General features: G+C 39.3%; 1 protein-coding gene across 2 annotated transcripts in view; it reads left to right on the top strand.

The window, feature by feature from the left end:
• The window catches only part of PIGG (phosphatidylinositol glycan anchor biosynthesis class G), a 101,149-nt gene that overhangs the window by 24,224 nt on the left and 54,048 nt on the right, over nucleotides 1–22,877 (top strand). Inside the window, exons 8-10 of one of the 2 annotated variants that reach the window (XM_051642664.1) lie at nucleotides 2,003–2,284; nucleotides 10,220–10,671; nucleotides 20,664–20,855. In XM_051642664.1, coding sequence (XP_051498624.1) covers nucleotides 2,003–2,284; nucleotides 10,220–10,671; nucleotides 20,664–20,855 — 926 coding nt within the window. The remainder of the gene's footprint in view (nucleotides 1–2,002; nucleotides 2,285–10,219; nucleotides 10,672–20,663; nucleotides 20,856–22,877) is intronic. The other variant, XM_051642665.1, reaches the window with a different exon arrangement.

The raw sequence follows: 22,877 nt of genomic DNA, 5'->3' as shown, positions 1-22,877 counted from the left end.
GTCTGGAATTTTGAGTGGTTCTCTGCAGCTGAGATCTTGGGCAAATCTCAAAAGCTGGAAATAATCTCTGTGGTCATGCTTTGTGAACCACGGTGAGGGGATACCATGCCTACACACTGAACTTCTATGTGCGGAAACTTTCACTGACCCTTAAGATGACACTAACAACTTCTCTAAGAATAAATGTTGTTTTCTAGGATGGAAATACCTACCTACCTGCAAGCTTAATTTAGCCCTTGCATTTGTGTGCAATTGCTGTAGCACCGTTCCTGCTCAGTGCCTGCAGTAGGTAACAGTGTATGAGCAACCATTTAGTTTGTGAATCTTCATTGTCCTGGCAGGGCTTTATGCCTCACCTTGTATGCACTATTCTTTGTGTACAAAGTACATACGAAATGGCTTTTTGGTAGACTGCTCACTGGGATTTTTCACTCTGCTGACCACTTCACAAGAATCAGTTCCACAGTACCTTTGGGAGAGTAGATACTGGGTTCTGTTTCCTCTCTACAGATGTCAAATCTGGCTGTTAACAAAGCTCAATGCAAAACTGAAGTGCTTGTATTTCTTTTTTGTTCTATTGTTTAGGGAGGCTATGCATTGAAGTTCTTTACAGTTCCTTTGGACCTGAAGCATTTGGTTTCTTCCCTCCCCGGCTTTTTTTTTTTTTTCCTCCTTTTTCTTATTTGTCTCCTAGAATGCAGCTTTAGGTACATAGTTTCTACAAAACAGATCTCAGGTATTTTACTCAATTGGCGTTCATCAAAAGAAACTTGCAGCTGCCTATAAGTGCTATTTATCCTTTATTTCAAATGAGGAGAATATCTCTGGGACATGAATTGATAACAGAGCATTTGCGCAAAAGAGCTAAATTTCAATTTGTAAATAACTACAATTCAAGCATTTTCCTATGGGTGCTGCCTCTGTTTTAAGTGCTGTGTTAAAAAGTAAGACAGACATAAGCCAGTTTGCTGTGAAATCTCATATTTTCATAACTGAGTGAACTGTGTGAAGCAGAATATGAAGAACAAGGAAGACTCCTGCAATGCACTGTTTTTTTTTGTTCTGCTTTACCTCACTTTATTGTGGGAAAAAAATTTAAGCAGAAGACTTAACAAGTGACAGTGAAAGACTGCAAGTTGGGAATGGTCTGAGTTGTTTTTATCTTGATGTGTTTTCATCTTAGCCTGGTAAAAGCTGATTGAGCTCAGTCTAGTTGTTGCTCTATCTGTGCCCCTAGCAAAGCATTTTAGCTTGTGCCTGAATTTTCTCTTTACTTGTAAAGTTTTGTACACGGGTAGCAGAAATAATTAGTATTATTTGTATCCCCTGCTGCAGTTACCTGAGAGGAAACTTGAAATTCTGCCTGATCTGTGGCAGGTTAGAGCAAAGCAAAAGTAAAACCAATAAATCAAATTAAGATGAGGAGAGGTAGAAAAAATAGATACCGTGAGAATTCATAAGCTTGAAAAGTAGCATACACTTGTGTGATACTATGAGACCTCTCCCACATCTGGGAATCTATTTAACTCAACAGGATCTTTGCGTGTGTACCTCACACATTGTGAGATAAAAGGCCTTTGGCAGAGTGTATATGTAACTTCAGGGATTTACAGGTGACAAATAGTGGGAAAAAATTTATTTGCTTAGAAACTGTTTCAATACCGGGAGTTAAAACTCCTACTACTTTTGTAAGGAATAAAGATCATGCATGTGAACAGCTACCACAGATGAGGAGATGCATAGCAATTTATAAACACTCTGGTAATGTGTGTGACCAAGCCCTTAAGAAATGAAAACATAATCCTTGATTCTTCATTTATATGGTGATATCTTACTTGAGTAAAAAAATCCAGCATAGTTCTTCACAGTTGGTTTTTTTTATGAAGTATGCATACTAGCAGAGTGATATGGATAGCAACCATGTGATGTTTTGTTTGAGTTTTCACTGTATGTTTTAGCTAACACAAATTCTTTTAAGTATTAATTCTCTATTTTTTCCTAGGTTCTGCTGCTGCTTTTGCTCAGCCTTCCAAAAGCCCTGAGCAGCCGAGCTGAATTTGAAGTGCCCCTCTCCCCTTCACTGTTCTCTCTGCTGTTTTACTTGATGTGTCTGATGCTGTGTGCAATTCACGTCATTGTATGCACATCAGCAGAAAGTTTATGCTATTTCTGCAGTATGTCCTGGTTAACAGCAGTTGGAGTGATGATGCTGATTTCTGCACTTACGTGTGGTATTTTATCTGCTCTTGCAAAGATCTTTGAGAATTCCAGGCTTCCAGTGAAGGTGAGAGCATGCATTAATTGTGTTTCAAAATGTTTTGCTCTTTATGGCATACTTTCATATAAAGTTTTAGAAAAGTCTTCTCTGAGTTTATTTAAAGAAATTATTATTTATACTGTAATTTGAATAATTTAAAATCGTAATTGAAATGTGGTGTGTTAACTATGGCGTGAAACTAATTTCTGTAATGAAGATCATAGAAGTGCTTATTTTCACATTACTTTAAGAAATGTTCTAATTAGTGTAAATTATTTTGCAGTTGATTTTATGAGATCAGAGACAATTATGCCATGTAACTAATTTTATGCTATTACACAGTGTTGTTTCACAATTGCAATTAAAGCAAGATTTGTGATACTTTGCAGCAACATGCACTGGTCATGATCTGTCCTTTCCTAAACACCAGTCACTAATGCTCTAAGAGTAGTAAGAAAATACTTTGCCAGTAGTTTTTCTTGTATTGGTATTCTTGATTCTTTTTTATAATAGTTTTGAAACTGTAATGGAGGGATCAGAATTGCTCTGTCTCTTCTACTTTTTAAGTTAAACTTCTTAAGGATTTTAGGTTTAGGAATTGAGTTAGTTACAATCTTTGGAATGCTCAGAAATGTTCTCGGTTGTGCAAGTAGTTACCTTCTGTAAAGTAGTTGATGAGTTTTATTGTTGAATTGAACAGAATACAGGTAATTCCAATGAAATATTTTTTTGCAATGTCTTATTCTTTCACTCTGAAGCTTAGTACCCCGAGAACTGTCAATCACATAATAAAATCAGCTTCTGGCTGTTTTTTTCTGACACTTACTAGTTGTATCTTTCAAAGGTCTCTGAAATTCAGTAACTTTAGTGCTCACCGTCCTATATTCAATGGGGCAACCTCTGTGCAGTACAGTCCTTTGTCATTCTGGGTTTCTTTGAATCACTTCTGGAGTTTTAGTACCTTTTTTTAGTATGTGACAATGTGTTGCAAGTACATTGCTTTAATGATATGATGATCTATTCCTTCAAGCTAAAAACCAAACTTTCTGACTTAGGGAAACACTTAATAACTGCTAAGACCAATTTTAGTCTTAAGTAGGGGGAGAAGACGGGCTTTTCTTCACACTGCTATATTCACATAATTCAGAAAATTCACAACTCCTGAGTGAGATTAATATTGCTGTCTCTGCAGCTATATGCGATAATTCTTGAGCGTAATGATAAATGTAAATTCTTGTAAGTAAGACTGCTGACTTTTATTATTCAAACTATGTATTAATAATATTGCTTCTGTAATTTCTGAATTTGTGTTACTCCTTCTTAGAAATGCTGACTTCTCCCCTGGAGACAGCTTTTTTTTCTCCCCTTTTTGATTTTCTTCAGTGCAATTGATTTCAGTTTATTGGAAGTGATTAAAAAAGGAATTGTTGACAGAACACCGTGTTCCATTCATATGTTTGTATTTATAGACCACATAAGACTTAAATGTATCTGTTGATCATATAGGTAGACTAAAATGGAGTAAGAAGTCAGCTAACAATGTCTGCTTAATGAAATTGAGGAATTAAGTTTTGTATCTGCTATAGCTGCTAACAGAACAGTCTTTGTAAGTGTCAATCAAAAGTTTGCTTTTGATACTGAAGTTTTTGTGTCAAAGTAGTGTTAACATTTCACTGCCAAAGCTAGTTGATGCTTGCATGTTGGTTTTTTTAAAGGCAAATAGAAGAAGAAAGTAAAATTAGTTGAGTGAATGGAGAAATCTGCTGAATGAGTTGTCTGTACAGTTTGTTAATGGCTGTTGAAAATTAGGGATGTGTTAGACTCAGTGAACTTCTGCTATTTCTGTGTTGTTCTGCTTCAGGCCTTTATTAGCTTTCTGTATTTTATTGTGAACAAGGTAGAAATTATTCTTAGAAAAAGGAAAATAATATTGAAGTAATGATTAATGATCTACTGTATTATGTAGAAACTTAATGTTTACTTGCTGTGCAATAATAAACAAGCACCACTGTAGAAGTCAAGCTCATTTTTCATTATAATTGTTAGCTGTTTTTCTAAGTCAAGCAAACTGTCTAGGCCTGCGTAAATTATAGAGACGTTCCACTTCATAGATTTGAAAGCAATGACAACGGATTGTAGCTTTCTCCTTCAGGTCGACAGTTTCAAACAATTCCATCTGCCTGTGACCAGAAATCTTTGTTGTAAGGCTAGAGATGAATTAATGACTTGTGACACCCACTACTGTAGGAGTAACTTTTTATGACCTAAGAGAAATGCTTTCCTACTAGATCAAAGGCTGAAATCTAGGAAGATGCTTCTATTCTTTGGCTATTTATTCTATAAATTTAGAATAGGCTGTTATGAAGTACTGGTTGACAGGTACTAGCTCTGCATTTTTAGTTTGGTCTGAGTCGCAGGGTTTCATACCCATCTGTTCTTGCCTTGGTGACAGGCAGCTGCTGATGTGAACAACTTCCTGCGGATTGCTAGTACACAGCTGCTCTGTCAATGATCACAGCAGCAATTGAAAAAAATGTCTTCTGGTGTTAAAAGCTTGAGTTGGCTGGAAAGGTTTTTCTTATGAAAGGAATTAATTGCTGGCTCCCTGACAGAGGCTAGTAATTCCTCAAGGAACACATAAAAGAAGCTTTCATATAGTCCATACTGTTCTACTTTTATAATGAACCTTTCTGAGAAGCTATGGAGAAGAAAGTGTCATTTCCATACCCCTAATCTGTTGCCCATTTCTGATGATTCCACCTGGTCAGTTATGCTCAGGAGTATGTGTGAGAAGTCTTAGTCTCCCTTCTGTGTCAGTTGACTTCCTTCCCCCTCCCTACTATGTCTGTACATCTGCCTTTGAGAACAAATGGAGCAAAATCAGGCAAACTGATTTGAAATTATATTCAGGATACCCCATTTTTTTATCTTTGCTTGCAACACCTCACATTCTGCATATGACATACCACAGCAGCTGGAGCTTTCTCTCTGGTTCATGTTGGTGCTTTACGTTCAGTCCCCTGTTGCTTGAAGAAGGATGTCTCAGCAGCAGTTTCTTTTGCCTCTTTGGTACCAATTATGAGACCATCTGGAATTCAAGAAGTGGAAAAGACCTCTTTTATTCACAAATGAAATTTGGTGTCACTGACAATAACACTTTTGTCATTTTAGGACAGGGAACAGTTAAGTGTCTCTTGGACATCAAGATGCTTACTTTCACATCACCTTTGAAAATGTCTCAATTTGGCTGTAATAGAACAGTTATCAATTCAAGCACTTCATGTTTAAACTAGAAGGAGGAGGAACATCTGACAGTGGTGCATCTTGACTACTGATGGCCTCTGTGACACCATAGTTTTGCCACATGTCTTCTGGAGTATTACCTAGCTGGGATCTTAGGACTTACAAGCAGATTAACAGCTTGCTTGCTTCAAGTTGATAATTCATGAATGAGCAGGTTTTCAGGAATGTTATCCAGAATAGTTATGTGTTTGTTTGATTTTCCAAGGCTAAGGCAGATAGAAATGAAAAATACTGGATTCTTCATCCCGGGTGTGTCTGTGGTCATATTCCTACCTGAGACATACCTGAAAATGCAGATAGCTGAAGTTCATCTTGTGAAATGTAGGCAATGGTAATTCTGGTTGAGGCAGACATGACTTTTTAGCTAGACCTGTAGAAATCCATTTTTGCCATCTCATCTTCAATCCTATGCCATATGTGACTGTATTGCTGGGTATCTGTCTCATCAGTCTGATAGGCTTTGCTGTATCTGTTCAAGTTCCAAAACAAGGTTGAAAGATTTTTTAGGTTTAGTTGGTAAGATCCTCTGTTCTAGACATGTATAAAACCAGTGACCTGGATTTGTTTTACATTTTTACTAGTCTCAGGGCTGTTGCAAAGTGATGCAGTGGTCTTTTCTGCTGGAATGTGCTTATTATACAAAAATAGAGCCTGGAGAATGTGGAAAGAGCAGTGGATAGTCTGGTGTTGCTTGCAGTGTGGATGTGAGAGATTGTTCCACTGGTTACAAATATTCATGTCCCACCTTACATCCCCTTTTCCAGTACAATACCTGAACTTTGGGGAGAAACTGGTTGTCTGTATATGCTGTGTGTTGATCTTGAAGGGTCTTCTATATGAATTGGGAGCATTACTCTAAAATATTCCTTAATCCAAGTGTCTGTGACCTGTGCATCTCCACAGTTCAAATCTGTATATGGGCTCCACTTCTGAAAGAGCTCTGAAGCCCTGCTTCTCTGATGGCAGGAGTAGAATGCTGAATCAGGGTCTTGCAAAAAAGCTAAAAGCCTTTTCTAAGCTCTTGCTATACAATAAAATGTAGGTATTTTAAAAGTAATTAAGATAAGCTCTTCTGCTAATGGCTTCAGAACTTTTTTTCTTAATATTGTTTCCGTTCACATCTAAAGATTTCTCTGAAGTGCCTCTCATTTGCAATGCTTTTTTTTTCCACTATGGCTGAATATAGAAACTGATTACCAAGTTCATGAATTTTCTGAAGACCAGTGCATGCGGTGTTATCATCTGCTTCCTGACTGTTATTTATAGGTCCTGATTACTATGTTTCTAGCAGCACCAGTCCCTTCTTTTAATGACACTTCAATCTTTAAGTAGTTGTGCAGTGCTTTATGAATTCCAGAAAACAGAAAAAAATCTTAGCTTCTTGTTCATAGCTTCACTCTAATTGCTTGATAGTTGACTTAAATATTATATTTACTACTAGTAGTTGTTGTTTTTTTTTTTTCTGATTTCTGATAGAAATTAAAACCAATAGTTTTAGTTTTTTTAAAATAGGACGTAAAAGTTAAAGCTTGTCAAATACAGCTTTTGAGAATTTTCATTGTGCAGAATTAGCGATTTTTTTTGTTATGTAAACAAAACGTCCCTCCTGCTTTTTAAAATACCCTGTTTATTTTACAATATATGTTTTTCCTCCTCAGTGTGATAATTTTTACTGAATTGCATGATAAAAGATTTTAATGCAATTATACCTTTTTTTTTTTTGCTTGTTTCAACCTGGGGGGGAAAAAAAGTGATTGGATAGTGCCTTTACTGGGTAGCTTTCAAAAATGATCCCAAACTGCTGTAAAAATGTAGTAGCAATTGTCATCTGTAGTACTCTGTCATAGGAAAATAATAATTATTTGGAATTAAGACTGGATGCAGGGAGCTCAAATATGAGAAGAGAACAGAATGATAAGTATTTAAATTTTGGGTGATGTTTTAGCATGAGAAAGAAGATATTTATCGTCTGAAAAGAGACTGTAAAATTCCTCAGACATTAGCAATGACTGCTTACTTTTTGTGAAAAAAAGCTTTACTCTCAACCACACAGGAGCAACATAACTGGAATTGGACCTAGAAGATAGACTATAGGAGGTTTTGTTTCAGAGTGAAGAAAATGTAAATTTCATTGTTTATGTACTGGCATTTCTGCAACCTAGCAAGGTAGGTTCAAAGATAGAGCAAATAAGTCAGTTGCTATATTACTTGATTACTAATGCTGACACATCAAATGTAAAAGCTATCTTGGCCTGGCATATTATAGGCTTAAGTTGAAAGCCTGGCATTTATAAATTTCTAAAGAAAAGATTCTGTATTAAGTTTGTGTGGCAAGACATTGGTTTGAGTTGTGTGTATTTTAGTATCTGGAGTGCCTTCTGAAATGTGGTTTATCAATAAAAGCCATTGGACTTAAACCATTTGCTGTGAAGAAGAGGAGTAATTTTTTTCTCTGGATTTTTTATCACTGGAGTTGTGAGAGTCAGACAAGCAGGCAAGAAATAAGGATTCCTGACACTGGAAGATTTCACACTAATGCTGTTAGTTTCATTGACTTTTGCATGTTCCCTACTGATAATACATCACTTCAGTTTTCATGTCAGTGCTGCATATCAGCAACGAGATACAGAAGAGCAGTCCTTATCTAGATTCTATGTTATGTCTTATAAAGAAGACAAAATATTTTTATTTTTTATTCTTATTTGTTGAGGATCTCTGATACCTTTGTCTCTGCAAGCAGATGGTGCTCACATGCTCACTCATTATTTAGTCAGGCAAGATCTTTTAGGTCAGCATGATGGAATTATTGAAATTTAAACTTTCTGTACTTCAGTCATGTACTGTTCTTGTCTTAGCTTTGTGAATGTTGTGGTCTTTGATCTCTGCAACAACTACATCTCTACCTCGTCCTTTTGTTCCAGAATGTGGCTTACTGTATTTGATTTACAGAGTAGAATACTAAACAAAAAGGAGTGGTCTTTAGAGCACGAAAGACATTTGAAGTGCTAGTAAATTTCAGTTGGGCCTGGGCTTATTTTCAGAAATGGCTATTCTTTGCTACATGGTCTTGCTTATTGAACAAAAGTACGTATTCTGGTGTTAGTAAATCTTAAGTAAGACTTGCATCTAAGATGCTCAGAATATTTTTATTGGTTACACCCACTTTCTTGTTACCTGCTCTAAGTTTAGTGTGTTATATATTTTTCTAACAAATTATTTAAACAGTTCAGAAGTCATAGTACATTGTTCATCTTAGGATGCAAGTACCTCCTTTGTGAGATTTATCCGTGTGAATATTAAAGGTGTTTTTTAAAAAAGTTTTTTCATAAGGTCAAATATAGGAGGATGATGTGGTTGAAGTGTGCAGTTTAAGAAATTAACATGAAAGTGGGTTCAGTGATCTTTGTTCTGAAGTAAAAATGGCATGCAGTAGTTTTAACTTGGCTTTTAAGTTGCTGTTTATCAGATGTTTAAAATATTAGTTTAAGAGATAGTCTTTGTCAGAGGAAAAATTTATGAAAAAATTAAGTGCTAAAGGGTGATTTTTGACAGTGTCTTTCCCAAAATGTTTCACAAATACATAACCTTGTCTGTTAAGGTATGTTAGGAAGCCCTTACAAGCTCTGGTGGCCTTCTATGGCCCTCTTGTCCTTCCCTCTATCACTTTGTGCCTCTGCCTCCAGCCTGTTCCTCACTACCTTCTCTCCCCCACCTTTGACATTTTCCCAAAGCACTGCTTAATGAGTTTGCATAGATCCACAGGCAGCCTGGGTATCTATAACACTAATGTCCTGTCACTTCCCCCTTATCTATTGCAATGGCCGTGTAAGTTAATGGCTGAAGTTATGGTTGTCTTTATGATATCCTTCAGAGCTTACTTATAATGTTTTTGTCTCTGTGTGTTCTTTTTATGGCTTTTCCTGTTACTTTGATTCCTTGTGAGCTGAAAAGGTCCTTTTTCCTGATAATGTCAATGAAACAGATGCTCTCACCTTCCACAGGCCCTTACACTCTTTTTAGCCATATCACTGAAGACAATTCCAAGTAGCTGCTGTGAAAGGAAATTAAGCTAATTGAGGCATTAGATAAAAAATATTGTGGGTTTAGATAGTCACAGTGTGTGAAGTAAGTAATAGAAGTAAATTTTATGGTGAAATACACATTTCAAGCTAAGCAAGGTTAAGGGGTGCCGTCACACTGTCTGCAAGTAACTTTTGTTCATTTCAGTAGTGAAGGCTGTCACTGTACTGAGTCGAGGGTAGCACAGATTTAAACTATTGGAAAATTACTGATTATCTGTATTTCAAGTTTGATTTCTGTTTTTACTTCTGTGAATGTGCAACAGGGAGAGAGCTTGTTTCCAACCTTCTGTCACAGGGTTGTTGGGAATCTTAATCTGTTATGGTGATTATTCTTAAAGAAGTTTTTCCCCTTAAACAGAATGTAATTTTAAACAGTATAATTATGTTGCAATGCTAGCTAAATAGGCTACTCTAAAATGATTCTTTTATACATTTTTGGTTTTGTCAACATGGAGATAAGTTGTCTCACTGTTTATTATATTTTCTTAGAGGAAATTGCTGTAAGCACACTGTGAATGCTTCACCAAGTCAAATTTTAATACACTTTCACCGCTGCTATTATTTTGTTTATTTGCAGAATCCAGTTGTGTCCAGCTGGTCAGAAATAGATGTGCTGGTTCTGGCTGGAACAATTGGCCATGTTTTGAGTTTGGGGGCAAGCAGTTTTATAGAAGAGGAACATCAAACCTGGTATTTTCTTATCAATACGCTCTGTTTGGCACTGTGTCAGGAACTGTGTAGAAGTAATTTTCTTCAGAAAGAATGTGACCTTCAACATAGGACCACTATGAAACAAAATTTTGATTATATCAGTGAAGCCTCTGAGAGCAAGAATATAGACATTGCAGCAGCAGGTAATTCAAAACTGGGCAAGTCCATCTCTTCAGCTGAATTCATAAAAGGATCAGATAAGTGGATAAGCTTAGCAAGTCCATGGATCATCCTTATTTGCTGTCGGCTACTGCGATCCTTGAATCAAACAGGTGTTCAATGGGCTCATCGGCCAGACTTTGGACATTGGTTGACAAGGTGGGTATCTGATTTATTGTCATACTTTCTGTCTTATTAAAAAATTAATGTGTTTCATTGGTGGAATATGTATACATTTCTGTATAGTCTCTGTTTAGAAAGTGCTGTAAACATGCAAAGTGGGTAAACTGTGGAGCAACTTAGGGAATTTTTCCCTGCTGTTTCATGCTTTGTACTATCAATAGTTTATAATCTTTGCCTTCACTATGACTTATGTAATTAATGCCGATTACACAGATCAGAGGTTTATCAGAAGCAAAAAGTAAATATTTTCCATATGGAAGTCAACAGTGTCTGGTTTGGGAAATTAAAAAATCCCTTAATAGAATTAAGAGAACCTTGAAATAAAGGGCAAAGGCTCTGCTCGATTCCAAATATTAGAAGGCTGCAGAAGATGCTGCACATAGAATTCTTCCTTGCTTATCATGTACATCTAAGATGTGGGCAGAAAACTGAAGGAATTTTTCAAGTGTAGCATGATAAACAAGAAAGGGAATTTTTTACAAGTACACTGGAAAAGGGCTTCTGCTTTTTCTACCGCCTTTTATTATTGTGAAGAATTACTACCGTTACTCAGTGATAACAAGTACTTGATATTTGAATTGTGTCTTCTGTACTTCATTTGGTGAACGGACAAGCAGTACCTTGTGACTGACTAGTTGAGGTTTTGCAGATAGCAGATCTAAAGGCTGTGCTGTGTAAGATAAAGAGATTTCTTGCTGGTATCTTACCACACATGGATGAAATATTGTTCATCATTTATTAATAGTGGCATGAGCAAATGAACTAATAAGAGACTTGTTATTTATTGGCAGCCTCACAGATAAAATGCTAATTGCTGTGACAGGCGTGAGTGCAGAAATACATGAGTTCTGAGGGAGTTTACTGTGTTAGAACAGTTGTTCCATACCAGAGCTTTCACCATGCATGAGGCGAGGGATTGGGGAAGGACTGTTGTATTTCCAGTGTTAAGCCCTCATGACAGAGAACTCCTTCCTGTGAGCTAAACTAGTGTGTGAGCAGGATTAGGTGTGATTTCATACAACTGATAAGATTTTATAATTAAACCTCAGCATCCTCAAAATATTTATTTACCTAATAACTTTCTAAGTTAAATGTCTTCCTCAGATTGTCAGCCCTTTTCTTTGGAGTGTACTAGTGCCACAATGATACAGAATAAGGACCTGATATTCTTGCAGCTGAAAAATTGCATTTGTTTCAGAGAACTTCTTTTGTGTTTATTGTCTGCCAGGAAATGTTTACTGACACTTGTAATTGTTACCAGCTTTCTGATGTGTGCGTTCATGGACTTAGCTTCCAAAGATCCTATCTTGGTTAAGTCTGCTCCCATTTCTGATTTCCTGGTGCTGGGTATGCCTACAGCGCAGCAAAACCTGTTATAGCCTTGGGCTATGGCGACTCAGGGAGATGGCACAGGTACAACGTAGTCTGCAGCTACAGCAGGCACTTCTAGGGCTTCCTGATTTATAACAAAAACAGGGAAATACTGTATGACCAGCTCTAACACAGCCCTATAGGCCAGGTCATTAATGGAGGTGTCATAACAGTATTGGCCCCGGCACCATTTCCTGGGATTGATCATAATTTACAGGCATCCAGGTGGGCTTTGTCCTGCTGATCATGTCTGTGTGAACCCAGCAACAAAGCCAGTTTTCAGTCCACCTCACTGTCCACTTTTTTAGCTTGGACTGCATCAGTTTGCCTGTGAGGATGTTATGGGAGATGGTGTTAAAAACCTTGTTAAACACCTTCTCCAGGCCCAAGAGCGATGCATTCCAACTAAGAGGAAATCAGGTAGAAACTCCAGAAGGCCAGCATGGATGAGCAGCCAGCTCCTAGAAAAGCTCAGACTGAAGAAGGAAGTATACAGAGGGTGGGAGCTAGGGCAGGTACCCTGAGAGGATTACAGAAAGGTTGTTTGAGCAGCTAGGGATCAGGTTGAGGAGAGCTATGCCAGATGGAATTAAATCTCAGCAAAGATGTAAAGAAGAGTAAGAAAAGCTATAGGTATGTTGGGGAGAAAAGGAACAACCAAGGAAAATGTAGGCCCTCTCCTGAAGGAAATGGGAGACTTGGCTACACAGGATATTGAGAAGGCTGAGGTTCTCAATGACTTCTTTGCATCAGTCTTCTCTGGCAAGTGCTCCAGCCTCATTGCAAAGGACACAGCAGGTGAAAACAAGGACTGGGAGAATAAAGCATCCCCCACTGCAGGAGAAGGACAGGTTTGGGATCATCTAAAAGCTATGGGACCTAATGGGGTCCATCCATGGGTCCTGAGGGAGCTGATGGATGCTATTGCTAAGCCTCCATTCATTGTATTTGAGAGGTCATGGAGGTCTGGTGAGGTTCCTGCCAATTAGAAAAAAGGGAACATAGCCCCTATTTTTAAAAAGGGGTAAAAGGAAGACCCAGGGAACTACAGACCAGTCAGTCTCACCTCTATGCCTGGCAAGGTCATGGAACTGATAATCCTGGAAACTCTGCTAAGACACATGGAAAATAAAGAGGTGATTGGTGACAGCCAACATGGCTTCACTAAGGGCAAGTCATGCCTGACCAATCTGGTGACCCTGTATGACAAGGCTACAGAGATGGTGGCTGGTGGCAGAGCGACTGACGTCATCTACCTGGATTTGTGCAAGGCATTTGACACTGTCCCACATGACATCCTGGTCTCCAAACTGACAAGGCATGGATTTGACAGAGGAACCACTTGGTGGATAAGAAATTGGCTGGATGGATTCACCAAGAGAGTCGTGGTCAATGGCTCAATGTCCAAATGGAGGCAGGTCTGAGTGGTGTCCCTTAGGGGTCGTATTGGGACCAGTGCTGTTAAACATCTTTGTTGGAGATATGGACAGTGGGATTGAGTGTATCCTCAGCAAGTTTGCTGATGATACCAAGCTGTGTGGTGTGGTTGACACCCTAGAGGGAAGGGATGTCATCCAGAGGGAACTTGACAGGCTGGAGGGGTGGGCCCCTGATTTACCATCCAGCTTCATAGGCAAAAGGGCTGCCTTAGTGATAGTAGCGCAGGAGGGCAAAGTGTGCAAGTCAGCACTATGGCTGTTGAAATTCCTGTAGAAAGGAAATGTGGAAGTATGTGTATCTTCTGAAGTGCTGCAGAAAGTTTTTTCTTTCAGCCATTATCAAGCTCTCCCTTCAAAAACCCACTTGCCTGTTCCAAGTCTTTCTCAAAACGTAGTGATTCACAGACTTCTGCTTTTGGGGGCTTTAGAAAGATTGTGAAACAGTCCAGAGTGCCATGCCATGTCAGGCTCAGAGGATGTGTCACTGGAGCTGCCACAGTTCTGTCTTCTTCCTTTTATTGGTGTAACTACTTCTGCTGTGGTCAGGGAGCAGGTGAAAGAGCAGAACCTTGGTAGCCCTGGCACAGATTGGCCTGGGTTGCTGTGGAGCTATACCCTGACTTAAATCAAGGGAGCAGTTTTTAGCCTAACAGAAATACAATTTATGTCACCATGCTGACATACACTCAGTTGCTTTATAGGATTAAAAGATTGCCCAAACAGCAGTATTTAAAGTGCACAATTTTTGGACTTTAAAGATGGGTTGTAGGTGAGTTCTTGGGTCTCAAATGTTTCACTGGACAGGGTTAGGAAAGATCAGGTAATGACAAATAATCTTTGCACATCCTGTGGCTTGTAGAGTGTCTGTCAACTTCTATTTGGCAACCATGCTTACATTTTCTGTGGTTGGAGGTTTTAATATCTTTGTTCCTTCTCCTTCACAAGAGAATAGGATCATAGAAATGTCTGTTTCCCTAGTGATTTGATCAGGATTGAGATGATGTGTTTTCCTTATAGCATAAATTGGTGATAAGATGAGTTGCATAAAGCACTTCTCTGCTCAAAATGCATCACTAGTCTGTAAGGTTGATTGTTACTCTATTTTTAGCATGTATTTAATTTGCATAATTAAGTCTTAATAGCACATTTTTTAGTAATAAGAAATTAGAACGTTACTTAGATCATGTGTGCCCTTGTTAGTTTGAGTTCAAGCTGCTCAGACTTTTTCTAGCCTGCCTTCTATTTTGTCTCTAAAATGCCCTCTTTCTTTCCCCTGTATTGACCTTTTAGACATCTGTGCTCATGCTGAAACTAATACTTTGCTTATCTGGACACTGCTTACAGACCTCAGCATTTGAGACAAAGAGACTATTGTGCAGGTTCGTGCATTGAAAAACATATGCAGCAAAACACAGAAAATCAATTACTTGTAGTGTGTTGAATTTGGCTATTAGGGATTCTTTCAACAGTGCTGAAATAAGGAAAATGTTCTTTGTTATTTGCGGAGAGACTGAACCTGCTACAAAGGAAGAAAAAAAAACCAAACGACTAGTGGTCAAAGGGCTAAAGAGAATCAGGAAAGAAAAATAAAAAAAAATACTTTGGTGGTTAAAGAGCAAAAGAAATCAGGTAGTAGAATCATAGAATACTTCCAGTTGGAATAGACCAGTGAAATCATTCAGTCCAGTCTTTAACCTAACTCTGCTAACCTAGCTCTGCTAGTTCACTGCTAAACCATGTCCCTAAGCACTGTATCTATATATTCAAGGATGATGTTTCAACCTCATCACTGGGCAGCCTGTTTTACTGCTTAGTAACCTTTTCTATAAAGAAGTTTTTTCTAACATCCAACCTAAACCTCTCATGAAGCCAATTTCCTCTCATCCTATTGCTAGTAACCAGTGAGAAGAGACCAACCCCTGCCTTGCTACAACCTCCTTTCAGGTAGTGCACAGAATCACAGAATCACAGAATGTTAGGGATGCGAAGGGGCCTATGAAGATCATTGAATCCAACCCCTCTGCCAGAGCAGGACCAAAAAACTGGGGCAGATCACTCAGAAAAGCATCTAGACAGGTCTTGAAAGTCTCCAGAGAAGGAGACTCCACAGCTTCTCTGGTGAGCCTGCTCCAGAGTTCTGTAACCCTTATAGTAAAGAAGTTTTTCCTCATGTTGAGGTGGAACTTCCTGTGCTCGAGTTTGAATCCATTGCCCTTCATCCTATCACAGGGCACAAGTGAAAAGAGCTTGTCTCTGCCTCCTTGATACCCAGCCCTCATGTATTTATAGACATTAATTAGATCCCCCCTTAGTCTTCTCCTCTCTAGACTGAAAAGCCCCAGGTCTCTTAGTCTTTCCTCATAAGGCAGGTGTTCCAATCACTTAATCATCCTTGTAGCCTCTGTTGGACTCTCTCAAGTAGATCCCTGTCCCTCTTGAACTGGGGAGCCCAGAACTGGACACAATATTCCAAGTGAGGTCTCACCAGGGCCAAGTAGAGGGGGGAGGAGAACCTCCCTTGATCTGCTGGAGACGCTCCTCTTAATGCACCCCAAGGTACCATTGGCCTTCTTGGCCACAAGGGCACATTGTTGTCCCATGGATAACTTGTTATCTACCAGGACTCCAAGGTCCTTCTCCATGGAGCTGCTCTCCAGCAAATCACTTCCTAACCTGTACTGGTGCATGTTGCTGTTCCTCCCCAGGTGCTGGACTCTGCACTTGCTCTTGTTGAACTTCATTAGGTTCCTCTTGGCCCAGCTCTCCAGCCTGTCCAAGTCTTGCTGAATGGCTGCACAGCCTTCAGGAGAATCAGTCAATCCTCCCAGTTTTGTGTCATCAGCAAACTTGCTGAGGACACACTGTCCCATCATCAAGGTTATTGATAAAGATGTTAAACAAGGACTGGACCCAGCACTGATCCCTGAGGGACTCCACTAGTTACAGGTCTCTTGCTGGACTCTGCACCATTGATCACCACGCTTTGGGGTCTGTTGTGTAGCCAGCTCTTAATCCATCTGACTATCCATTCTTTTATCCCACATATCCTGAGCTTGCTCATGAGGATGTTATGGGAGACTTGTCAAAAGCCTTGCTAAGGTCAAGGTAGACTACATCCACTGGTCTCCCTGCATCTACCCACTGAGTCACAACACCATAGAAGGCTATCAGATGAGTCAAGCATGATTTCCTCTTGGTAAATCCATACTGACTACTCCTGATAACCTTTATCTCTTCAATGTGCTTAGACATTACCTCCGAAATGAGCTGCTCCATTTTTCCAGGGATGGAGGTGAGGCTGACTGCTCTGTAATTTCCTGGATCTTCCTTCCTGCCCTTTTTGAAGACTGGAGTGACACTGGCTTTCCTCCAGTCGTCAGGCACCTCTCCTCTTTGCCATGATCTTTTGAAAATGATGGAGAGTGGTAGGGCCATAACATCAGCCAGCTCTCTCAGCACTGTAGAGATTGATAAGGTCTCCCCCCTCAGCTTCCTCCTTTTCAGACTAAACAACCCTAGTTCTCTTAGCTGCTCCTCATAAGATGTTTTTCCAGACCCTTCACCAGCTCTGTTGCCCTGCTTTGGACCCGCTCCAGCACCTCCATGTCTTTCCTGTTTTGAGGGGCCTAGAACTGAACACAGTGCTTGAGGTGCAGCCTCACTAGCACTGAGTACAGGGGGATAGTCACTTCCCTAGTCTTGCTGGCCAGACTATTTCTGATACAAGCCAGGATGCTGTTGGCCGCCTTGGCCCCTTGGGCACACTGCTGGCTTATATTGGTGCTGACCAATGCCCCCAGGTCCTTTTCTGCAGAACAGCTTTCCAGCCACTCTTCGCAAGGCCTGTAGCATTGCCTGGGGTTGCTGTGGTCTAAGAGCAAGACCTAACACTTGGCCTTGTTGAATCTCATACAACTGGCCTCAGCCCATCGATCCAGCCTGTCCAGATCTCCCTATAGAATCTTTCTACCCTTGAGCAGAGCAACACTCCCTCCCAACTTAGTGCTGTCCAGCCAGTGTTTGACGCAGCAGAGTGTATGTTCATCCAAACCTTGAACAGCCAGTTTTTTTCATAAGTATGTTGTGGTGAACAGTATCGAAGGCATTACTGAAGTCCAGGTAGACTACATGCACAGCCTTTCCCTCATGCAGCAGGCAGGTGATCTTTTTGTAGAAGATCAGGTTGGTCAAACAGGACCTGCCTTTCACGCACCTGTGGTGACTGGGCCTGATCACCTGGTTGTCCTGTAAATGGTGCATAGTGGCACTTGAGATGATAACTTCCATAACGTTCCCTGGCACTGAGGTCAGACTGACAGGTCTGTACTTTCTCAGATTCTCCTTCTGGCCCTTCTTGAAGAGGGTTGTCACATTTGCGAGTCTTCAGTGCACTGCATCTTGGTCAGAGCTGATACTTGGAAGGTGTCAGAGCTGCTACAAAGCTTACCATGGAAAGGGGTCAAGCTCTCAATGACAGCATCAGCTTAATGTGAAGTGATGAGAAGCAACAGCATGGGAATATATTAATATTTTCTTTTAATAATGCATTTGACCATCCCTAAATGCCCTTCCCCCTGAAGCTAGCATACATGTGACTCCTGCGTAGTCTATTTTACAGGTCTTCTGTAGCAGAATTAAAATAAACAATTAAAAATTGTTTTATCCACATAAAAAATGAATAATGTGCACATTTATAATTCCTTTCACTCTACTTTGATTTGCAGTAGTGAGGTGAGGTCAAAGCAGTGGATTTCTGATACCAGAACTAAGAAAACGTAGACCACAAGCTGTTACAGTGAGAACATATAGCCAAAGCTCTCTTTTTCCATTCCTCCCTCCCCAGCTTCTCTCTCAGGAAACTATTGGTTCTGCTGTTTCAGTTATGTGGTTTGGGCAAATCCCCCTACATTTGAACTGAGATCAGAGTACCACATTCATGCTTGTATTTCTGAGTAGGATATCAAATTCATTTAGAACTTTGCTAAATGGCTGGACTCTGTGTTCAGCCACTACGACCCCCTTTCAAAATACGTGCTAATTTAATGTGCTCTTAGCTGCCTGATAAGAATCTAAGAATCTTGGCTGGAAAACCTTGAAACTGTAGGTGATTTATGCTGACCTGACTTCACTTGCTATACATTTTTTAATTGTTTCTTCAGTAAACTCTGTGAAACACTGGAGTAGATTTTTTGTAACAAATTTACATGGTTCAAAAAAATCTAAAACAGAAATCATAGAGGACTGTTACCAGAAAACTTGGACATGAGTTGGATATAAACCTCTGTGCTAGCAATCAAGGATGCACCACTGATGACTGATGTGCACGTGACTTTTAACATATCCTTGCTGTCCACTGGGCCTTTTCTGAGAATTTTATTTCTTTTTTGGGGGTTAGAATATGATTTCAAATGTTCACGCTAGAAAATTGCAGCTGTTTGTGAGTGTCTTGCTTGATACAGCACCAGCAGTTATTTCTTACAGGTAGTAATGTTTCTTTTTTAATTTTTATGTATTGCTACATTAGATTTAGCTGCAAGAGCCTTCTAAGAGAAGTGCCTTAACTTTTTTAGGTAAAGAGACAAAGATGGTGATGACGTGCTGTTATTATCCCTGATCTCTTTTGTCTCTCATACAATGGGCAGCCAAGGAGAAAATGGCCGGAAAGCTTTTATGTTTTTCCACAAAGGTTCATCTTAGAGATGCAGGGGATAACTAAATTCGTTCTTTATGTGTCAATCATAAGAGATTGGTGCATGCACTGTCTTCACAGGTTGTTGCAGCAATCTTATTAACTGCTTTTTCTGCCTGATCCTGTAGAATAAGAGCAGTAGTGAGGAGAAATATCAAGAGTACATACATTTTCACTCCCATGGTGTTCTAGTTCTTACTCCTCTCACTTTCCTCAACTGGCCTGCAGAGAGCAATGCATCTCTTAGGAATCTTGTAAAGAAGTGCTGGATTGGGTCCTGCAGGGAGAACTAACAGGACAATTTTTCTGCCCTGTGCACTTTAATCTGTGACTTTCCAAGCACAGCAGCTGAAATAGCTGTTTGCCAAACTCCAAGTTTCGTAAGTGTGATCAGAGTTAATGCAGGTAGCAGCCCACACTCACTGTCAATGTGCTGAAGTTAGTGAACTTTTATCATGGCATCTTGAAGTGTGAAAGATAGAAGATGAGTCCCTAGGCTCCCAAAGTCTATGTGATGTTCTCTAACAGAAGGTAAATCTAACAGAACTTTATGTCATTTGGGGTACTGGGAATACTTGCAATAGGAAAGGGTTAGCAATTCTTGGATTACAATAGGCTTTCTGAAATTGCTTAGCAGCCCCTACCATTAACTGTGGTAGGGGTTGACTGCAGATCTTTACCCCATTACATTTTGCAGTTCTAAATGATATCACTGAAGATTTATATAAATAACACTGCCAGTATGGTCAATGAAACACCCATGATTCTGGAATGAGTTTTACCTATTTAGGATGTGGAGGAAGAAATTTTATCTGTAATCTTGACAATAATGCACATTTTTTGTCTTTGTTGTATGTATTGATCCAGTACAAGGGCTCTAGTTGTGTAAAGAAGTCTTAGTGTGGTTGTGTGTTTGCATGTGTATGTTCTGAACTAAGTATATTTCTGATGATTTTGACTATGTAATGGTTTGTGTGTCTGAAATGAAATAAATCAAATACCTGTATAATTACTTTAAAAGGGAGAATAATTCTAATTCTGTAGTGCAAAAAACAGTTCTGCACTATGTTAGAAAATAAAATGCTGTAGTATAAGCAAAATGCATTGTTTCAAAATGTCTAAGTAGCAAAACCCTAGTTTAAAAGCGTTAGGCCCTTTTCCATTATGCAAACACGACCCAGTTTTTATATAATTAACAGAATAACTAGCATGTGGTGGAACACAATAATTGCACTTTTAAAGATGCATGGTTGAACATAAAACCTCATTAATAAAACCACTTTTCTAAAAAAAATTAACTGTTTTACCCTATCTCTTAGATAATCTGTAACAGATGTCAGTGCAGTGATTAATTTGGAAATACAGTGCTGTAGTTAAGGCTCTGTCAGGTGTGTTTGGCAGTAATTACAGTGGTTTGGAGTGGTTTTTATTTTGTTTATTTTTGTTGTGGTTGTTTCTCCTCCCCCCAGCTCTGAACATAAATCTGAACTCTCGTTGTTGGCTGCAGTCTCCCTTCTTATGGTCTTCTTTCTTGTTCAAAGAAGATGCTCCCTGGTTTCAAAAATTGCGATGGCACTCGGTCTCCTGGGAGTCTACAGTTACCGGGCAGCTATTGGAAATGTTGTATATCCATGGCAACATGACAGCAAAGATATTTCAAAGTAAGTTAATGGAAAGATACGTAGATGTGTTTCTATAGAGGTGTTAACACTTTAGATGGCAGGAGATGAGGTGGGAGGGGATGTTATGTCTAAGCTGGAATCACATTCTTAGGAATAAAACTCTTATTTTGTAGGTGGCCAGCACTCAGCTGTGGTATGTGCATAATTCCAAGCCTCATTAAGTTTTTTAACTGGGGCAGATCAGAAGCCAGTCAGATAAAAATTAGTATGAGAAAAATCTAATAGTCATACTATTGGACTATGATTTTTTGCTACAAAGATACTCCAAATACACCCTCTCTTACTTTAGATGGAGTTACCACATTAAGCAGTGCACACGCCAATCTCATTTAGCTAGTCCCTAGTTTCAAAAAATGCTTAGGCAGTAATTTGGAGAGTTGCTTTTCCTGAATCTTTCCTTTGCGGTTGAGTGTTCTGTAATGTGTGACCTTTTAGGATGTAACCAAATCCTTCTTGAGGTCTAGGCTGTGTTGCACAATGCATACTAAGGATTTTTATGTATTTGTTAAATTTCTTATTGAACTGGTCTGTAATTGTAAGGAAGCTATTTGCTCTTTCACTAGTAGCTACTTTTGGAATGTAGGTAAGTGGCTTCTTATGGTACTTTTCACTGTGGGATTGCACCTGCCTTTGCAGCCTCAAGTTTTCCTAAATGTCAAAGAGCTGCAGAAAACTTCCAGTGTCAATTAGGACATCTGATGAGAAGGAAGGGCCAGGGAAAAGAAGTTGTAAAATAAATGTCTTCTGGATATAAGAAACTTTCTTTCACACTCATTTTGAATTTGATATGGATGCAAATGGTTTCTGTCAGAGCTTCTTCATCAGGGGTCAGAGATCCACAACATGTGCAGAGACTTAGAATGAGAATCATAGCATGCTTTGAGTTGGAAAGGACATTAAAGATCTTCTAGTTCCAACCCACCTGCATGGGCAGGGACACCTCCCACTAGATCAGAGTTGCTAACGAGACATGTTTGAGAACAAATATTTTTATGTATGTATATCTAGATATATTTACATACATTCCTTCACTCAAAAAATTGAAGATAATTTTAGTTTCTTACTAGTGTTAACATTGTACACTAGTTCTGCAGGATGCAAAACTAGTGGTAATCTTTACTTAGTCTACAGGATTTGGCTCTGTGTTTGAAAAATGTCTGAATTCTGAGTGTCACCTCTAGTTTTGCATTGTGTTTGAGTAAAATGCTTGGAGAAGAGTACGGTCCTTGCAGTACCAAGAAAAATACTGCAGTTTGGAATGGACCATTAAATACAGCAATTGATTTGCAAATAAAATGGAATTAGAGAAGTAACTGGAGTACTTAAATACTAAAGTCAAAGCGTTTTCTGAGTACTTGCTCATTCCATAGTCAGCATATTGATCACAATTGTAACAAGAAAGATAATGGACTTCTTCTGTTATTTAACCTTAAATAGTGAACACGGTGATTTACTAAACTATGTCTGATTATAAACTGGTTTAGAAGTTACTGTCATGTTTTAAAGCTTTATGTCCTTTGGGTCATCTGTGTAAGCTGGTAGGGTTAGCAAAGACAGGTTCTGACCTTTGTGCTGCCATGCGTTCTGCACCTCGGATGGAAAGTGTGGGGAACTGTTCTTTCCAGATCTAAGTAAGAAAGGACCAGCATCAAATGTGTACCAAAACAGCTGTTTTAATAAGATAGAGTAAAAAGAGGAATATAGGTAGGGAGCACCTTCAGATACTGGGAACCTTTTGTGTGGCATCAGACAAATCCCCAGTGAATCTTGCCATGGCACGCTGTAGATCACAGGTCCCATCTGTGGTTCTGCCTCTCTCACATACCATGGTGCCTTTTATTTTACAAATAAAAACCCCAAACACACCAAAACAAACCCATATGTCTATTTCTACCAGGTGAGAACATTAACTCAGTCATAATGCCTACCAGTGCACAACACAAGCCAACACAGGGCTTCCAGCATGGTCCCTTGCAGTGGCTACTCATGCTAACATGAGTC

The sequence above is a fragment of the Apus apus genome, chromosome Z, assembly GCF_020740795.1.
Source record: "Apus apus isolate bApuApu2 chromosome Z, bApuApu2.pri.cur, whole genome shotgun sequence".
Classification (NCBI taxonomy): Eukaryota; Metazoa; Chordata; class Aves; order Apodiformes; family Apodidae; genus Apus; species Apus apus.
The sequence above is the reverse complement of the archived record's forward strand: the minus strand, read 5'-3'. Positions and strand labels throughout refer to the sequence as shown.